This window comes from Mugil cephalus, chromosome 10 (assembly GCF_022458985.1).
Source record: "Mugil cephalus isolate CIBA_MC_2020 chromosome 10, CIBA_Mcephalus_1.1, whole genome shotgun sequence".
NCBI classification, from domain to species: Eukaryota; Metazoa; Chordata; class Actinopteri; order Mugiliformes; family Mugilidae; genus Mugil; species Mugil cephalus.
The window spans coordinates 3,462,477-3,481,310 of NC_061779.1; the positions used below are offsets into that span (position 1 = coordinate 3,462,477).

Consider the following 18,834-nt stretch of genomic DNA (forward strand, 5'->3'; position numbering starts at 1 on the left):
AATACCATTGACTGGGCAATCTAGAAGCACTCTTTCCCCAGGTGAAACAAAGACGTCTTTGTTTACACTGTTGTCTTCTGGGTACATGTTTTGGAAACTGAGACATTTCGTCCCTTGGGTCACAAGGCAGTGAAAGTGCTGGCTATTCGTAAACACGCTTTTGTCGAGGACAAGTAGTGACCCACCGTCTCTGATGTCTATGACACCTGGCACGTCCTTAATCAGAGGCTGCGGCGAAACACTGGTATTAAGAAAGAGTGTCTGATTATAAAATGGATATATTTCAAAGTACCAGAGCAGAGAGATCCCCTCGCGACCAATTAATCTGCTGTTGCACCGAATCTCAGTCGTATCCTCCTCCTTGAAAACGATCTCTTCAGATTCAGTCTCCTTGTCACACACAAAGAGATGCTGTGTGTGGTGGGTGTATAGTGTGTGGTTACGCCAGCATTCCCTCCGATAAATCCCCGTATCCAAGTGTGTCAGTCTGCTGATCTGCAGCCCAAGCAAGTTTGGTTCTTCACTGATGTTTGTACGGCCCTGTAAGTCTGCAGGTGTGTTTTCCAGGTTGGTGTTTGAAGAGTTGCCAAGCAGTTGGTCTCCCTCCGGAGTAGATCTATAAACAACGATATAATCCACTCCAAAGCAATAACCCATCTCAACGGTGCTGCCCATTGCCCTGAACACGGGCTCTGGTACCTCACTGCAAACGTGGTGCAGGATGAAAAAAAGCAAAAACTCTTTAAGCGTGATGCAGGTCATGTCGCCTCTCCGGTCCAGGGCACACTGAAGTCTGAGCTGCGTTAATGTATTCACCTTGATTTGTCACTTTAGTTACGCCTCCAATGAATATCAGTTTCCTCCTCTTTCACATTCTTCCACAGACCTAGGCAAAGGGAGCAGCCAACCTCAGACAGCAGGCATAGAAAGACACGCACACACCACACAGGCAGATACACAAATGGGTGTCAAGTTACTCTGTGACAAAAGTTGACGGAAAAGAAGTGAAACTGTGATGAGGATGAACCGCAGCCAACGGACGTAACACGTAAATAAAAACTCCCCGTTGGATATTCACAGTGTACTCTGCAGGTTTCTGCCCGAGCTGTGGGCGCGGTCAGTCACCATGAAAGGTCGCATGCCAGCAGTTAAAAGGGAGTGTTGCTTTCGAACTGTGCTTTTGCGGGAATTCCGTGCAAGCATGGCAGGCTGCCTCTTGCACCGAATGCATGCAGGTTCTGCACCATAGTACTGTCATTGAGTCAGCGGCGTAATCTGAACTGAATCTTCATGGATCAGGTTATGTTTCTGTTGCCTGGGAGCCGTTGCGTTATTACTTTCGTCCGTGTGAGGCAATGCAAAACTTTCATTCATTAGTATTTGCAAGAGTCAAACTGTGGAATATAAATTATATAATTAATTTTACAGTTATTGACTAATGTCAAAAAGGAATGTCTGTGTCTCTCGTGCTGATTAGGTGTTCCCTATAATTACATGGGAGTGTCACATGCACTTCTGAAAGTTGTCAAAGTTGTCAAAAGTGACAAGTTCCTTTTCATGAACGCTTCCCTTTTGGAACCTGAATGCTCTTGTCGTTTGCATCAGGTATGACTCAATTTAACTCTTCCTCTTTCGGTGCCGTTTTTGAGAGTCGACAGAAAATCACTTACAGTTTAAAATGGCTTTAAGAATCAGAATCACGTCATTGTCATTGTGCAAATACAACAAAATTGAGGAACATAACAAACACAATGCTGCCTAACAAAATAAAGACGCAAAGGAATATTGCACAGACAGTAGAATAGTTGTTAAATGATGTTAAATCCAAGATGTTAGATCAATAATGGTGTTTTACTGAACTTTTTTTAGAATCAGGCTTTTACATGATTTCCTGTAAAAATCATGTGTGTGTGTGTGTGTGTGTGTGGGGGGGGGTTGTTTTCTTATCTTTCAAATGTGACTTTGCTCCTGGGTGTAAAGTAGGTTACAGGTGACAAAAGTACATGCTGGGAAAAACCCTGTACTTTTTGCCACTTGAGCAGATAATCGAGCAGGTTTTATTCTGGGGAATTTATGGTATGCCTAAGGCATCCAGCCAAGTTAGATAAGGGTCAGTTCATTAAAAGATGACCTTGCAACATATAATAAAAAATGTTAATTGGCAAGATCCAAGAGATTTCCGAGGGCAGGACTCAGAATTTGGCATTGAAGATAATTGAAAATTATATTTAGATTTTTTTTTTCAGCCTCACTAGAGACGCGTGAGAGACGCGTCTCCAGGTTATAAAACAGTTCTGAGACCAATAGTGGCGGCCGCTGCTGTTGATGTCTGTTTGAACCGAACGATGACATGGATGGAACCAGTTCGTCTGGAGTTTTATGCTTTATAAGGACTGACTCACTCAGAACAACGATACTAGCAAAGTACTTCACTTCTAGCTAGTTTAGCTTCGCTAAGGTTTGTGCTTATTCCAGCAGACCGTGTCAGTCCTTATAAAACATAAGATAAAATTTAACGCCACACGGTCCTAGATGATTAACAGCAAAAGAGGTCAACAGGCTCACTCTCTCAACCAAAAAAAAAAAGAGTATTCAATCTGGAAGCCAGTGAGACTGAGAAAAAATGACATCGTAAAAAGATAGACAACTTTTATTACAATGCCAAAGATTCTATTTCCAAAGGGTAGGGGCAGCCACTCTAAAGGCTCTATCCACGAAAGTTCATTCGCTGGTGTGAGGGGTGGAGAACAGATCCAGATAAGAGTACCACAGGCTTCATGTTGAATTGTGAGGGTGGAGGAGGTCCAAGAGGTACTGGGGGGCAAGGGAGCGGAGGGCCTTTTAGGTAAGAAGGGAATTTTATGGGGAGCCAGCGAAGGTGGATAAGTGTGGGGGTGATATGCTGCCAGGGCTTGGTGTGGGTGGGAACCCTGGCAGCTGAGTTCTGGACATACTGTAGTCTGTTTATGGTTTGACTGAGTTCCCCTGAACAAGACTCCATTGCGGTAGTCCAGACGGCTGGTGACGAAGGCATTTATGAGGGTCTCTGCAGCGGTGTTGGAGAGAGACGGCCAGGTTGCGGACTTCAGGAGATGGGGAGGTGGAGTAGCCATCGACCTGGAGTAGAAGATTTCCAACCTTCCTGAGCCAACGGCTCTGTTTTTTTGAGCTTTCTTGAGTTTGAGCTGTTTGGATGACATCCAAGATTTTATGTCCTTTAGGCAGTTGACCAAAGACCTGGGGGGAAGCTGAGTGGATGGTGTAGTGCTGAGCTAGAACTGAGTACAGTTAGCATAACAGCGGAAATAGAGGCCCAAGGACAGAGCCTTGAGGCACGCCGTGATTGACTGGTGAATGGTGTTGAAAGTGGAGCCAGGAGCGAGATTCCTGCACCTGATGAGGGATCATAGACTACATGATTTGTCGAACGAACTAACTAAAGTAAACTGAACACACTGAAGTCTCATGAATGCTGTGGTTCGGGTTCACTTTGTCCCCACTTCCCTTCACTCGCTGTTTTCCATCAGTGTTTTGATACTCGCGCAACTTATTCCCTCTCTTTTTCATCGGCGGTTGCCAACACGTAGTTGCAGTTGGGTTGCTAAATCAGCTCACACGTCCGGGTTATGTCCAGATTTAATTCAAGAAATTTAAATATATTTGATCAACTGCAACTGAGGTTAGGTGCTTTCCACTCACACACTTGCAGATTTTTTGCCAACTACGCATGCTGACTGTCTGCAGCTGGTGTAGACTTTGCCCAACTGAGAATTGAAGGTAAAATCTTGTAGTGAGTCCTCGGCCTAAGTAGGGTGTCTCGTCCCACTTTCTGTAATAAGTATCAAATAAAATATAAATGATTTAAGAACTGAGGACAAGAGAGAGGAGTAAGATGTGTTTATATAGAAAGGCAACAAGAAATAGAATAACGGCAGGCACAGGCACGTCCACAAATGTACGTTACAACTGAGAATACCGAGAATCTGCCTTGTGATTCTGATAAGGAGACTGAATTGGAGGTGAATTGATGGAGTCTACAAGATAGATATGCCTTTATTGTCCCATGAGGGAAATTCGTTTTCACACTCTGTCAACATGTTCTCTGTTGTGTTTGTTGCTGGTGCTGTTATTCTACATGGTTTTGTGACTGTGCTGTAACTTAGTTACAGTCACGCCTCAATTTCTGCAGACCCCCCATTGCGTTGAGTGTTAACAAACGCGATTAAATTACAATGAGCATGTGGCAATACGTTTCTTTTTTTAAGTCTCAGGAGGACAAACACCAGCTCCACATTAATCAGAACAGCTTGCCAGGAATCCTCAGACTCTCTGTTTTATCTAAGCTGTTGTTCATTTTTTTTTCTTCAAATCCCTGTTTACATTTTGAATTCCTCATTCCTGCCAAAACAAGAGAAGCATTGTAGCAAGGCGAGAAAAAAAGGTGATTGCATTGGTTAACCGCACAACACAAAAACAGATAATAGGTTGACTGAAAGCAGAGAAAGAGTCAGTGACAGTGTTTACCCTGCAAACTGACTCGCATGTTGCTTTATTTCCCTTTAAAGAACTACTAAGAAATACTTTCCCATGCATTTCACGCATGGTGATTGAAACCAGTTCTCTTTCTTTACTGTGCTTGTGCACGGACACATTCTGTTGGAGAGTTTATTAAAAATAAGATCATCAGTGCACGCATGACCATGACAGTGCATGACCAGACTCACCCCCATCATCAGACTTAGTATTAAAAAATAAATAAATAAATAAAGCACCAACCTGTTTCCCCTTGAGGCATATCATCTGTTTACTCCAACATAAACTATAATGAACCCAGATACTCACTCTGCATCAGCAGCTCCCTTGCTGCTGAGGGAACAGCTTGCAGAGCTGGTGATCAAGCGTCATGATTAAGCACCAACTGTGAGAAAACGCTCCGTGTGTTCACTCCAATTCAACCCAGTGCTGATTACACTCATCAGGGCCCCGTATGCTGCGGGGTTTGGAGGCACACCAACTGCTGTCTGAGATACAGATTTTTGCCAAAATTATTTAATTGCTGGACATATGGGCTTCAATAAAAGAGTGGGGCTTTGAAAAAGAGGGAAATTAGGGTAATGGGAACATAAATTCAAATAACTCATGTTTACTCATCTTCGACTATTTACACTCGCTTTATATTTGTTATTTTACTTTTACCGGGTCACATTTTAAATGATTTAATTTTTTTTTTTTGGTCGCTTTTTCGTTGCAGTACCCCCCGCGGCCTCTGTGTCGCTGTGGCAAACGAGGCAACGCAGATAAACCGTAGATTAAGAAGCAGCATTTCATAACAAATCGTCACTTCCTCTGACCGCTGCTAAAAGGTAACTGATGTTCTAACGAGTGTTTTCTCCAATTTAATCACGCCTGCACGCATTTAAACACTTTAGTCCGATATGAAAAGTCATATTCATTCTTATATATGCTCATATTTAAATCCTTGATGTAAGTCACGCGATGCGCTGCCGTGCTTTTTGAATTTACAAAACTCTGTAGCATAACAATCTTCACAGTGGCTTTTTGTAATGAACAGGTGCATATAATACAGTAAAATAAAATATATATACATCAGATAAGGCAGCTCCTGACAATCATATGAAGTGTAATGAGCAGAAATAAAAAGAGAGAGAGAGAAACACGAGACTAGGGCTTTCTTTGCAGATCGTGTTTCTCAATCAAATTGAATAGTTCCATTGCAGGTTTACTCTTCACTATTTTAAAGACTTTAGCAGTGGCGTCGTTAGGTCTGTTTTAAGGGGGGGCTGAAGCCCCTCTAAAGTAATTAAGTAATATTTTTCAGGGCTTCAAACTGCCTCTATGTTGTGTTTAAAAACAGATTGAAATAATAACAATAAATAAATTCTCAGTCTTTGTTAGCTGATAGGCCTCCCCTGTCCTTAAAGTCTAGTGACGCCCCTGGGCTTTAGTGAAGGAGAGAAACTCTTTATGAAACACATCAAATCTGGGATTAACCATCGTGTGGTTGCACTTGTGTATGCATAATTTCCCGGAGATGAGGTCATTGTTAATTAAGAAAACACACTCTTTGTTTTCTGAGACAAAACCATAAGGCAAGCTTAACACAGCATGATGCTTGAAATAACACTGCTGACCCAAATGCTATCAGATTTTCAAATAAAAGTCTCCACTGGCCCAGGCAAGCTCTTTGGAGATTCATCTGCAGGGGGGAAACAAAGCGCCCATAGTTATAGCAAGTTAATTTCCAGTAGGTCGTCAGTCATGGTGTCAAACACTCATCATGTTGGGTCACGCTTATCACCTATGAAACACCCGACTGCGTCCGCGGAATTAAACATTTATGAATTCACGGTTCTGGTTGGTTTGAAGTTATGCAAACCAGCATGAAGCATCTGGAAGATTAAGGTACACAAATGCCCTTTAATCACCTTAGATAAACAGCTTGTCAGAATAGAAATAATAAAGGCAGAGGTCTAACACGGGTAGGACTTTCAATAACAAAACGCTGTGGTTGGTGCATTTTTTGGCACTTTCTTTTTGTAGTTTCGTAATCCTATTTAAGAAGCACTGATGGATCTCTTTGTTCAGATGTCTCGCATTATTGTCTCCCAGTCACAAGTGAACAGGAAGCTTTGGGAATATACCTGCTTCTGCTTATCAGGACCAAGGTTTAGTACTGCATGAAACTTGTGTGAGTCCAGGACGGGCTCAGCTGGACCCCCAACCTCAGGGATTAATGAAAGAGCTACTGGTCGCTGTATATGTCTTTATGTAGTCAGGGTTTTTACGTCCTACCATTTAATACTGAGTATCGGCCGATCTGATCTTAAATAAATCAAAATTTCCTTCCATGGAGATTCATAAAGGCTTTTGTGATCGTACTAATCTCCTAGATCTCCTATTCACTGTGAGGCTTTATTAAGTACAATAAATTCTACCGTCAACCAGACACCGTCTCGAGGAAGCTTTTATCTTTTAACTGCTGCATTCAGAGTTTTTTTTTTTTTGTGCAGCCTTTGCCTGAGTGAAGTTGAATCATTGGTATCATTGGTAATACTGAATGACGATCCCCTGCTACAGGGGTGTCAAATTGTATTTAAGTTTAACTCCAACTTATAACGACAACTCCAGACTTTTTCCATTTGTTTTAGTGCAAAGAAGAACAAGCAAATTATGAGAAAGTTTACATTTCATAAATTATTCTTAAAAGAAAATAGTTTTCTTCAAAAAAATAAATGCAGTTTGGGCCCATTGGTGTCCAAAGTTATTTTTCATGCGATTTGTCCATTTTCCTAGTGAGAAATTAAACTAAGTTTCATCGATTTGTATGTTTTCTTTTTTCCACATGCAAAGATTCAGATGGTGTCGCAATTCACAGCCAGCCCTGCCTTCGATGCTGAGGACCCATGCAGCCCATACATTTCCCTTCCCCCACTAGTAGTGTGCGCAGCTGGAGGCTGTAAAATGTTCATACTCATAGGCCTGTGGAGCAACTGAGAAAAAAAAATATATAAAAAAAGGTTTTCTTTTGTTTTTGTTTTGTTTTTTAGCAAAGTTTACTGTTGTTGTTGTTGTTAAGTAGGAGTTTGCAAGATGTTTTTTTTTCTCTCTCTGGCAAGTTAATAGTGCAGGTTGTCAATCAGCCACTATACACAGTTTAGATTGGTGCTGTTGTTAAGCTTTTGGTAGAAATATGTTTTGATGTTAAAGCCAAGGTGTAAGACTAATGCTGCCTGAAAGCTAAACATACTTGGCTGAGAAGGACCACAGGCCAAAGCAGGTTCCAGTTGTGATTGTCCATTGAGAAGTAGGTGACTGAGAGTCAAGCACGAAAAAGTGATGTACAGATTTGCCTCCCTCAAGGTGAGGTGGTATTGACTGGAGTCTGCAGGGTTGTTCAGTCCAAAAAGAAAGATAGAGTGGTGTCTCTCAGGCAGGGTTTCCTATCTTTATTGTCCTTCAGATATTTATCTTTATCTCACCATTGTGTCATTTTTATCAAGTAAATGGAGGGAGAATAGGCAGTATTGGCTCCAAATATCGGCTCCGAAAAAAAAAATCGGCAGCATGTATCAGCCATCGGCCAATGCTGATGCTTCTGCTTGAAGCCCAAGCTGATCTGTTTTTTCGTTTTTTTTTATGCCCCGATACCAATCTGGACATCCATATTATCTAGTTTCCTCTGTTGATTTATAGGTTGGGCCTTCTTTTGTTTTTTTTGCTGTCACTTACTGCAGTATTTTCTCCTCCTCAGGTGATCAGCCTCAGACTTTGCATCAATGTTGCGTTTGATTGCAACATCCCTGTGTCTACGGTGCCAACATGTCACAGCTCTGCCTTTAAACCTCAGGTCATTTAGCTCCACGGAGAACCAGGAGACCGTGGAGGCCCTTTACGATCTCTCTGTGGACATCCAGAAAGTCCGACAACTCAAGGGCTGGGTGCTGCATCAGAGTCCAGCGTACACTAAGGAGGTGGCCGACCTGCTGAAGGACATGGGAGCCTCCGGCCCCATCATTGCTCGGATCTTAGCCGTTCACCCTGAGGCTGTCCTCTGTGATCCGGAGCGGATGCAGACTCAGAGGGACCTGTGGATGTCCGTGTGTCCAAACCACACAGAGCTGGTTGGGATCATTGAGAAATTCCCAGCATCCTTCTTCACCTCCTCCTGTCACCACGACAACCAGCGGAACAACATCGCCTACTTCCAGAGTTTAAACCTCAACAAACGAATCATCACTAAACTTATGGCCAGCGCTCCGCAGAGCTTCAGCCGGCCTGTGGAGCAGAATGAAGTGATGGTCCACACCCTGCAGCAGGCCTACCAGGAGCTCGGGGGTGAGGAGGCCAACATGAAACCCTGGCTGCAGAAACTTCTAAGTCAGAACCCGTTTGTTCTCCTGAAGCCCCCGGAGGTACTGAGGGAGAACCTGCTGTTCCTGAGAGACAAGGGCTTCAGCACGGCGGAGCTCCTCCGCCTCCTCTCCAATCTTAGGGGCTTTGTCACTGAGCTCAACCCGGACAGCATGTGTCGCACCCTGACGTACTCCAAGGACACCATCGGGTGCTCCGAGGCAGAGCTGCGGGACATTGTCCTCAAGTGCCCGGCTCTGCTTTACTACCCTGAATCTATTCTAGATGAGCGCTTTAAGGGGCTCCTCGGCGCTGGGGTCAGCATGTCTCAAATCACGGAGACTCCGACTGTCCTGGAGCTGACCACGCAGATAGTGAGCTACCGCATCCAGCGGCTGAAGGCACGCGGTTATGACGTAAGGACGGGTAGTCTGCAGGTCCTCAACGGCACCAAGAAGGACTTTGAGATCAGCTTTGGAAAACTACAGCTGCGCCGAGAGAGACCACTGTTTAACCCCGTCGCCCCTTTAAGAGTAGATGACTGACGTCGGTTGCATGGACTAATGAAACTGTAACTGGATATTTGTTGTTCATGTGGTTATTGGTGTATGCACTGATCAGCCACAACATCAGCACTACCTTTGTAATATTGTGTAGCTCTCTCTTAAGCCTCCAAAACACTCCTGACTCATCAGAGAATGGGTGTGGGCCGTCTGAGGGTGTCCTGTTGTGGCTGATCTGTGCATAATTTGTATCAGGTTGAAGTGTCTTAAAGTATAAAGGTGCATTCACTTTAAGCCGTTACTTTATTATCAGATACGTGCATGTTTTATACCTCAGAATCTACTTTAATAATCCCAGGGGGAAATTACTTTTCTTTACGGCAGCTCCTGCTCAAAGTGAACCAGTGTTCGGAACAAAGAGGAATGTAGGCAGTAAGAATATGTAAGAATAAGTAGGCAATTATAATAAGAATACATGCATCAATGGAAATTATTGCACATGGTGAGTCCAGAGTGGAAGAAATGTATAAAGAAATATATACAAGTATATGAAAAGAAAGTGAACAAGAGTTATCACAGCTGCTGTTACTTTACCATTTAAACTTGGAAAAGACTAAATCGTAAAGAGTCAGACTGACTCTGTCTGACTTGTTGTCTTTTTTGATCTGAACTGGGATCACACCCAGTTTGTTCCGCTGTCACAATCTCCAACCCTTCGGAATGTAACGTAATTAAAATTCCATTAACAGAACTATGACGTATTTGCGGACCATGTTTTTTCAGGTGGTGTGAATTTTAGCAGTAAAATCTTAAAAGCTTAAATGGAAGACAGCTGTGGCTGCACGTGCAACACTGAGACTGATGATCGCCGCACTTCTACTACAAGTGTAAATTCTTATGTGAAGAGATGAGGGTGGATACGTGATGACTTTCTGGAGTGATACCAGGAGGTGAGACAAACGCAACTTGCACTATGTTGTCACAATTTCCACCGAAGGTGAAGTGGAAATGAAAAAGTGAAACGACCGCCGCTTAATTGCAAGATGCCTCGTTCCAATAACACTGCGCGACACGCGAGCGTAATGACAGATGTGCTGACTTGTCTGTCAAGTGTATTATGGAGTGTAACCGAAGGCAAACAAAGCTTTGCAAATCATTTTTATTTACAGCCTGTGGAAGTGTCTCATTTTCACACAATGTTCTTGGCAGCGCGACTGTTCCCTTTGGGAATGAAACCTGACTGGCTCTCTGGGTTTTTATTGTTACTGTAGGGACGGAGGCGCTTTATTATAGGCTGGGTCTTTACTAAAGACTCACTCAGTTGTCATTTCAATTGAATTTGAGTGCACACACAAATGTTGACATATAAAATGGAAATAAATTGTATTTATTTTTAAAATTATTTGAATCTCTTTGCTACCTGTGCTGCAATCTTCATTCAACAAGCAAATGTGAATGAAATACAACCATTTGTTTGCTAAAATTGTTCTAAAGAGATTGCTTTTTGGCGACACAAAATTGATAAGCACTGTTTATTGTCTAAACCAAAAATGTTCCATGACTCATTCTGAACGCGTCTTAATGTTTCGAAGCCCTTGAAACGGGCTTAAGAGTGGCTTTTAATGGGAAGGAGCATCACAGCTAATGAAGCCATGACTTTATGCCTCAAGGTTCCCTATCGCGCCGTAGACGATGGGGGTCACAACAAAGACGGAGAGGATTTGCGTGTCCCGAGGGGTGGAGGTATATGTTAACAACTTCCACTCCCCATCTGCTGATGCCTGCATCGCTCACCATGGTCCCGTAGTCATGGCGATAGCCACTGGGCAGATAATTCAAAAGCGAGTGCATCTGGTAATGAATCTGAGCTCAGCAGATGGATGCTTGACTAGAGTTCATTTTCCAAACCATTCACAACACAGAAAACCCCCCCCGGGGGGGCGACAACATTCCCTCAAGTAGACGACACTGCAGCTGACGCACCGAAGGTTTCTAATTTTACTCAGACATCGCTGACGTTTAGCTTTAGTTCGGCGTGTTTCAAGGTTACGGTCTGAGTGTGTCTCACCGCTGCTGAGTAATAAGTACGAGGAGTTAATCAGGACGTATCGCAGCGAGGCCTCAGATGAGACGAGGCCTCAGGTGCATGAACGCTAGTCACCTCTATTTCTTCCCCGGCGTCCTCTCGTCCTCCTTGGACAGGCCTGTCATCCCGCGCCGAGCTTGGTGAATTACACGGGCGAGCCGGAGAGGTTAATAAGAGCGAGTATAAATTGTCCTTTTTCATTTCAGACACGCCACTGGTTGATATTAGCCACGCTTAACATACTGCTTTTATGGGTCATATCTCAGCAGAAACAGGTGACATCTGCAATTAGGAGCTGTGATTAGCAGCTGAAGCGGGAGCGTGGATGACCGGCGCCGCAGAGAATATTATTTCAAGCCGGTGGGAGTGTGAGGATGTTGCTGTATTTTCTTCAAACGCAGTTAATGTAGGTGGAAAATAAGCTGCTTGCAACATAAAAAAAAAAAAAAAAAAAAAAATCCACTGTGGCAATATCTCACATTCACCATAAAAACAAAATTACAATATTTAAAAAAAAATACAAGTCTGGATTCCGTAAACACTAATATTTCTCAGGGATTTGTCGTCTTAAAGACAAGTTTAACACCATGGAGTGTTAATATATGAACCATAAAGCAGGTTTTCAATGCACTCTCATCTCTGCAGCAGTTTGTTTTCTGTCTGTACTTGTCTCTTAAACCTTCTTCCACCCCCCGTGACACAACACAAATATACAGTACAAGCTGCAGGAGGGAAATAAATGTCACACTGATGGACGCCTCGGTGACAAAAGGTAAATAAGTTCTGATATTGAACGCTCAGTCTGGGATGCACGCCTCTAAAACAACTGTCACCGGTTGAAATTTAACCGGCGGAGGAGGTGGAGGAGGAGGAGGAGGAGGTGGAGGAGGAGGTGGAGGAGGCTTGCTGGGCGCCTCTCATTCATTTGTGACTGATTTTTATCATTTCGTTGATCGTTTAAAGCAAAGGCCGTCAGTGCTTGTCTCAGAGATGAATCAAATTTGCAATCCCAGGGAGTTAATAGGCCAAATAAATACATTACTGAGCTATAGCTCCAGTTCAGAGACGGAAATCAACAGAAAAGCACTTCAGAATGTTTTATTTGCACGTCCATCATCGCTGCTTTATAGCATTACCAAGGATGTCAAAGACACTCTGACCTGCAACTCTAAAATCTAGTGGTACATTGATCTGGCATAACATTATGACCACCTTCCTGACATTTTGTAGGTCTCCCTTGTGCCTCCAAAACACTTGTGACTCATTAGTGAATGAGGGTGTGCTGATGTGTCTGGTAAAAGGATGTCATTAGTAGGTCATTAGCCTTTGGGTCCTATGGGGTGAGGTGAGGGGCCTCTGTGGATCATCCCACAGATACTTCATCAGTTTGGGGTCTAGTGAATTTGGAGGCCAGGTCAACATCTTGTGCTGTTCTTCAGGTTTTTTTTAGTTGTTCCTAGAACATTTTTGTGACTGCATCTTGCTTGGTGCATCATTGCTAAGGGGTGGAGGTGTCTGGTCTGGTCTGGTCTGGTCTAGGTGGGTGCTACATGTCTAAGTAACATCCACACGAATGAACACCAGGTCAAAAGGTTTCCCAGCAGATCACTGAATTGTCACAAGATGGTTTAAATGTTATTTACTTCTACTGCCAGTGGTCATAATGTTATGCCTGATCAGTGTTGCACATTGAAAGTATCTTACTCTAGGTTTTCTAAACTATTTATTATTCATAATTTCATCCTCAGTGCAAAAGTGACAGCTGGTTTTAATTCTGTGTTTTCAGTTTTAATTCCATTTTATATTTACAGTAATTTACATTGTGTCTGATTCAAAACTATTATTATATATTATTACAATATTTCTATGTTGCAGCAGACTGTTATATAAGTAAATTACAGTGTCGCAGTGTTGTGTCGGTTAGTTGTTCAGGTGTGACAATAGATGCAGGTGTTCTGGACCCAGAGTTTTTGTGCCACGCCACCGCATGTTTTTGGTTTCATTGTTAACGCTGGCTCGCTGTCACACCATAATGGCCTCCTGGGACACTAGAACAGATCAGAGCCTTTTGTTAATGTTGGGAACACCTGTTCTGTGGAAAAAAAATTACCATCAGAGTTGAAAGCAGTGGGAGTCTCAGGGGGTGAATGAGTCCCTGTGGAATTTTTCCACTCTGATATGGGCTCCTCTTGTGCTGCTACTACTACTACTACTACTACTGGAATTCTCATTAAATATCCATAAGAACCAGAGTGTTTGCAGTATCACAAAGAATTGACACAAGGAAAGATTTCAGAAGTGTCTTTTTTTTAAAAAAAAGCCTCACAGTTAATCCAGTGCCAGTGGAATATTTTACAGGACTTATAGATTTTAAAGTTTGGGAAACATAAGTATGATTTATAACATCAGTAAGAGTTTCTCTTATAGCCGAGTACCTGCTGTGAGAAGACATTTTCCTCATTATATAGTTTACAGCCCAATGCTCATTTTATAATTAGCCTACTGTGAAAAAAGGTGCCTATTATAGTGTCAGTTACTCTGTAATTATCCTTCTATTCCGATCAAAGTTGTGTGGAGTCCTGAAAGCGGAAGCAAACCGGTGCGTGTTCTCGGTCTGATGGAGGCAGCAGGAAACTTAAAGAAGAAACTTCCAAAAAAAAAAGAAAAAGAAATTGGAAAAAAGTGCAGAAGGACAGTAAATGATCAGCCTTTTCCTCCATTCGCTCACTGATATGGCTCCATCTAGTGGCTAAAGAGATTACACACACGCAAATGAGTGTGGATCATTTTATTCAAGATAAAAAAAAACAATAAAAAAAAATAAAAATTGACACGTTAATTTCTCCCTTAAAAATCACCATTTACCTTAAACCACATTCCATAAATAGGCGTCTTAGTGTTTCTTACGAGCTGTAACATGTTTAAATAAGACCCAATTATAGAACTAAACTGGTACTGGTGCTGAGAAAGGAGAGATCCCAGAGTACAGGCTGTCATTGACGCACGCTGTCGACTGACTCACTGATGAGCATATTTTCTGTGCAGCTGCAGTGTCACTGAGGAGGAGGAGGAGGATGAGATGGCAACATTGACAAGTGACAGGAGTGTTTCTTTTTTTCCTCCCTATACGAGGAAAATCTGATTCTTGACAGGCAGCAGAATTGGGGGTAAGTTTTAAAGCATCTTTATGAATAAATACACAAAAAGTAAAGTGCATGTCCTCGTGGGCTGGATGGTGGACTCCCCCGTCTTATTCACCCCGTTCACCTCGGACTTCAACTACAATACAGAGTCATGTCACATGCGGAAGTTCTCAGACGGCACTATAATAGTGGTAATAATCTATCTATCTATCTATCTATCTATCTATCTATCTATCTATCTATCTATCTATCTATCTATCTATCTATCTATCTATCTTGACACTATATTTTAACAAGTTTTCATTGAATAATCAGTAACCCTGATTCTGCAGAAATGTTATTGACAGATAAGGCTTTCAGTGAAATATTTCTTATCCTCATTTTGTTTTGTTTTTTGTTTTTGTAATCTAAACTGCATCGGCCGTCTCTTTCTTGAAGACTTGAAACTTGTACTGGATGCCATTCTCCTCTTGAATTTCACTCGGCACACCAGGGAATCTAATGAGGGAACAGAAGAAGAAGTAGTGTATGAGTTCATTAGGATAAAATAAGAGCTAAACATAATTAAAACCATTCATTTAGATGTAAATATGCTTTTAATTTGGAAGAAAAAAAAAAGGAATAAGGAAATCTAAGACTGTATCTTAAGCAAACATCATTTGCTGGTTTATTGTTCAGTGTAAACAAAGCTGTCCAACGCTTTGGTTGGTGTCAGCAAAACCTCCTGAGCCGACGACTGACATTCTGACTGATTGTGCTGATGTTGACTTTCTATCAGAAAAACAAAAATCCCTTTCTCGCTAGGAAAGCTGGCTGGGTGTGTATAAGAAAAATTATTCTTTTGTAAACGCTCGGTCCGTGTATGTTTTGGTCACTGAATTTCAGAAAAGTATATTAAAAAAACAAAAATGAGTGGTTGTTTGTCATCTTAAAATTAAAAAATTAAAAGTCATGACATTTTTCTTTATCAGGGTTGACAGTGGATAAACAAAACTTTAAAAACCTCTTGCTTTAATTGTTAGGAGACAGAAACAAAAAGCGCCCGTTTTTCTTTATATTGTACGACCGGAAGTTGTCGTTTTCAAAGTAAGAGCACGCATGAGGACGACGCTGTGTAACAAAGTTGATGGATCAGTACGTGGTTTTTCGAAACAAGAAAGCAGTGTGTCTCATGGAAGACGACACGACTGTAGAAAACCAAGCCGCATATTTCAAGTGAAAACTAAAAATAACTACGTATAATCAGGAAATAGTTAGCTACTAGCTAACAGCTGATATGCGTGCAGAGATTTCTGCAGATGACAAAGCTTTTCTTATGTCAAAGATTACGTCAGAGTAAGGTTTCAAATACATTTTAGTCTGGGCCAGAGAAACCACAGATATAAGTCATGTATTTAGTCGTTCTTTCCAGAAACACAGTATCGTCCTCGTACGTGCTCTTACTTTGAAAACGGAAACTTCCGGTTGCGCAAAATGAAAAACAGGCGCCTTTTGTTTCTGTCTTCTAACGATTTTATTTTTATTTTTAGAAACAGAAAATGAAAATAGACGGATTCTTAAAGTTTGACTTCCAATTTTTATTTTTTTAATTTTAAAATAAAAATCAAATAACTGCTCATTTTTCTTTTTTTAATATAGTTTTCTGAATGGAAAATTCATGACCAAAACATACACGGACCCTGCCCAAATGCCCTGCATTTCTGTGGCCTGGAGATGAAATAGAAAACTTACCTCTCTTGTAATTTGAACAGATTTCTGTTAAACTCCGGGAAGAAAACGTCACAGTCAAAGTCGGCCATGATGTCTGTCAGGTAAAGCAGGTCACACCACGGGTGCATCAGCCCATCCTGGTTAGAAAGAAGGAAGGATGGAAATTATCAACCCTTTATGTCACCTTTTGTTTTTCCCCTAAAACTGCCTCTTCCAGCAAATAACTGTTGAATGATGAGAGATACTCAAACAGAAGCTTTTAAAGAAATACCTCAGAATCAAATCCAAAACTGCGTTTGAGTCAAAGTGATGGTTGAATTTTTATGCACCAGAATTCACACTAATTGTATGTGTGTGTATATGTTTACGATTTATTTTATGTTATTTTATTTTATTTTTTTTATACTTTTTTAACGCCAAGGCAAATACCTTGTATGTTCAAATATACTCATCTATAAAGTCTGTATGACTTAATGAATTGTTGGATTATACAGCGGGAATTTGGAGGCAACACCTTGTGCTGTTCTTCCTGTTTTTTGAGTTGTTCGTAAACCTTTTTTTAGGTGTCACATGTCTAAGTAACATCCACATGAATGAATGCAAGGTCCAAAAGTTTTCAAAAGATGGTCCATGTTATTTACTTCTCTAGTCAGTGGTTATTTTTCTAACTCAAGCACCAATAATTGCCATCTTATTTCCCCTCAGAGCTTGTTCTACAGTCCGTTGCCTGTACATGATGAAGTGAAAGCACATTGAAAGTGTGGCTTAATGAATCACATTAAAAAAAAAACAAAGGCGTGGCATGCTGACAGCTTGATGTGTAAATGTCGTCTGATAAACTGTACCTGTATAACCTGCTGTTCTTACGGATGTGATGTAACTACTAACCCACGAGCTTGTGAGAAGAAAGAGCCTGTGTCACATGTCCTTGACACAGACTCTGGAAGAGGCCACCTGTTTAATGGTGAAACGTCTTTAGGAGAATCTGACACTAACCCTCAATCCAGATGCTTTGGTTTTAGTTTTGTTTCTGGTTTCTAACACTAGAGGGCACTTTTTCTGTCCAAGCTGCAGTTAAGTAAATGTCTGTTTTCCAGATCTACAGGGTAGTAAACTGCTCCTATAAAGGACATTTTTGCAGCACACATGTTTTTGAAGTGGTACTTGTTGAGTTTATGTGCACTACACATAAAGAAATACGCTGCACAGTGTTAGACTGGTTCACCTTGTAGACCTGCGTCCCACCAACAACCCATATGATCTCTATTAAGTCAGCGAGAGGGGGCTCTGCAGCCAGGCGGGCGGCGCTCTCAAAGTCCCGACTCAAGAAGTGAGCTTGAGCTGGAACCGAGCTGAAAAATAAAGAGGGGAGACATCACAGATGAGGGCGAACGTGAGATGGGATTGTAGAGTATGTACAGCACATGCTGTTGTACTCACTCCAGGCTTTTACTCAGCACCACATGCAGAACATTCTCCAGTGGTAACATGTCGTCTGGGCGGGAGTCCCAGCACCGTCTGCCCCACACCATCATGTTCAGCTTCCCTGCGACGGATAAAAGACACTTTTAGTGTGAGGAATCTGGAGCTGGATGTGACATAACAAAGAGGAATACCTGGTCTCGATACACTTGTGACTGTTTTCAGGTAGTACTGGAATTCAGACCTGTGGAAGTCACACACACACACACAAAAAAGAAGGTCTTTCTTTAAAAAATTAAAATTAAATACTGATGCACACAGAGCGATGAGATAAAAGAGACGTGTTCATCATAAAGTGCCACTTTCATAACCTTTAAGACCATTTCTAGTGCTCAGGATTCAGTATCTACAAACGGCACCTGTGAACCGTGCACTTTCTGCAAAGACAGATCTGTTCGGAGGTTTTTTATGAATTATTTTCATGCACTTGAGACAGTTTTACGAGTTTTATATGTGTGGTCAGTTTATGCAAGCCTTGTTGAAGCTCTTCTACCTGGAGTCCGACCCATAAGAATAAAAGCACATAATGAAAAAAGTAATCATTTAAAGTATTTATCTAATGCTGCTTTCAGGGACAGTTTTTTTTCACAGTGGTGTGCAAAGCTTGGGTGAAAAAAATATATAGTTTTCAAGTGACACAACAAATATGATGTTAATGATTAAATATGAGAATGTACGTTTCGAGTTATGCATAAGAGGATACATCTTTGAGATTTCGCCCTCAGATTACACTAACAGATGTTTGAAAGGTTCTGACTCTTACGGTAAACTCCAGGGCATTTGTCCATCCTTCCCGATCCCCCCGCCGTTGCAGACCGCTGCTATGAGGCGAATTGGTTTCCCCTTTTCCATCTTCAACCAGCGATAGCGACACGGGCAAAGACTCGGCGCTGGTTCGAGACCCAGCACAGGAAACTGCGTGTGCTGCTTCGTGGGACGGATGAATTTATGGAGGTTTGTACTCAGCTGTCACCGCCCACCGAGCAGCCAGCTGCTATTGGGTACGCTGCAGTTTTGGTTGCATCGTGATCACGATTTT

General features: G+C 41.9%; 2 protein-coding genes across 2 annotated transcripts; one reads left to right on the forward strand and one right to left on the reverse strand.

Moving 5' to 3' along the window:
• The first annotated feature begins 5,323 nt into the window (after nucleotides 1-5,323).
• mterf2 (mitochondrial transcription termination factor 2) lies at nucleotides 5,324-10,125 on the forward strand. The gene is made up of 2 exons (XM_047595331.1): nucleotides 5,324-5,363; nucleotides 8,273-10,125. The coding sequence occupies exon 2, from the start codon at nucleotides 8,298-8,300 to the stop codon at nucleotides 9,414-9,416; it is 1,119 nt and encodes a 372-aa protein (XP_047451287.1). The 5' UTR covers nucleotides 5,324-5,363; nucleotides 8,273-8,297; the 3' UTR covers nucleotides 9,417-10,125.
• Nucleotides 10,126-14,233: 4,108 nt separating this feature from the next.
• On the reverse strand, nucleotides 14,234-18,734 carry zgc:153031. The gene is made up of 6 exons (XM_047596633.1): nucleotides 18,559-18,734; nucleotides 17,930-17,979; nucleotides 17,754-17,859; nucleotides 17,539-17,665; nucleotides 16,335-16,450; nucleotides 14,234-15,101 (listed from the first exon to the last, which is right to left on the reverse strand). The coding sequence occupies exons 1-6, from the start codon at nucleotides 18,645-18,647 to the stop codon at nucleotides 15,011-15,013; spliced, it is 579 nt and encodes a 192-aa protein (XP_047452589.1). The 5' UTR covers nucleotides 18,648-18,734; the 3' UTR covers nucleotides 14,234-15,010.
• Nucleotides 18,735-18,834: the final 100 nt, after the last annotated feature.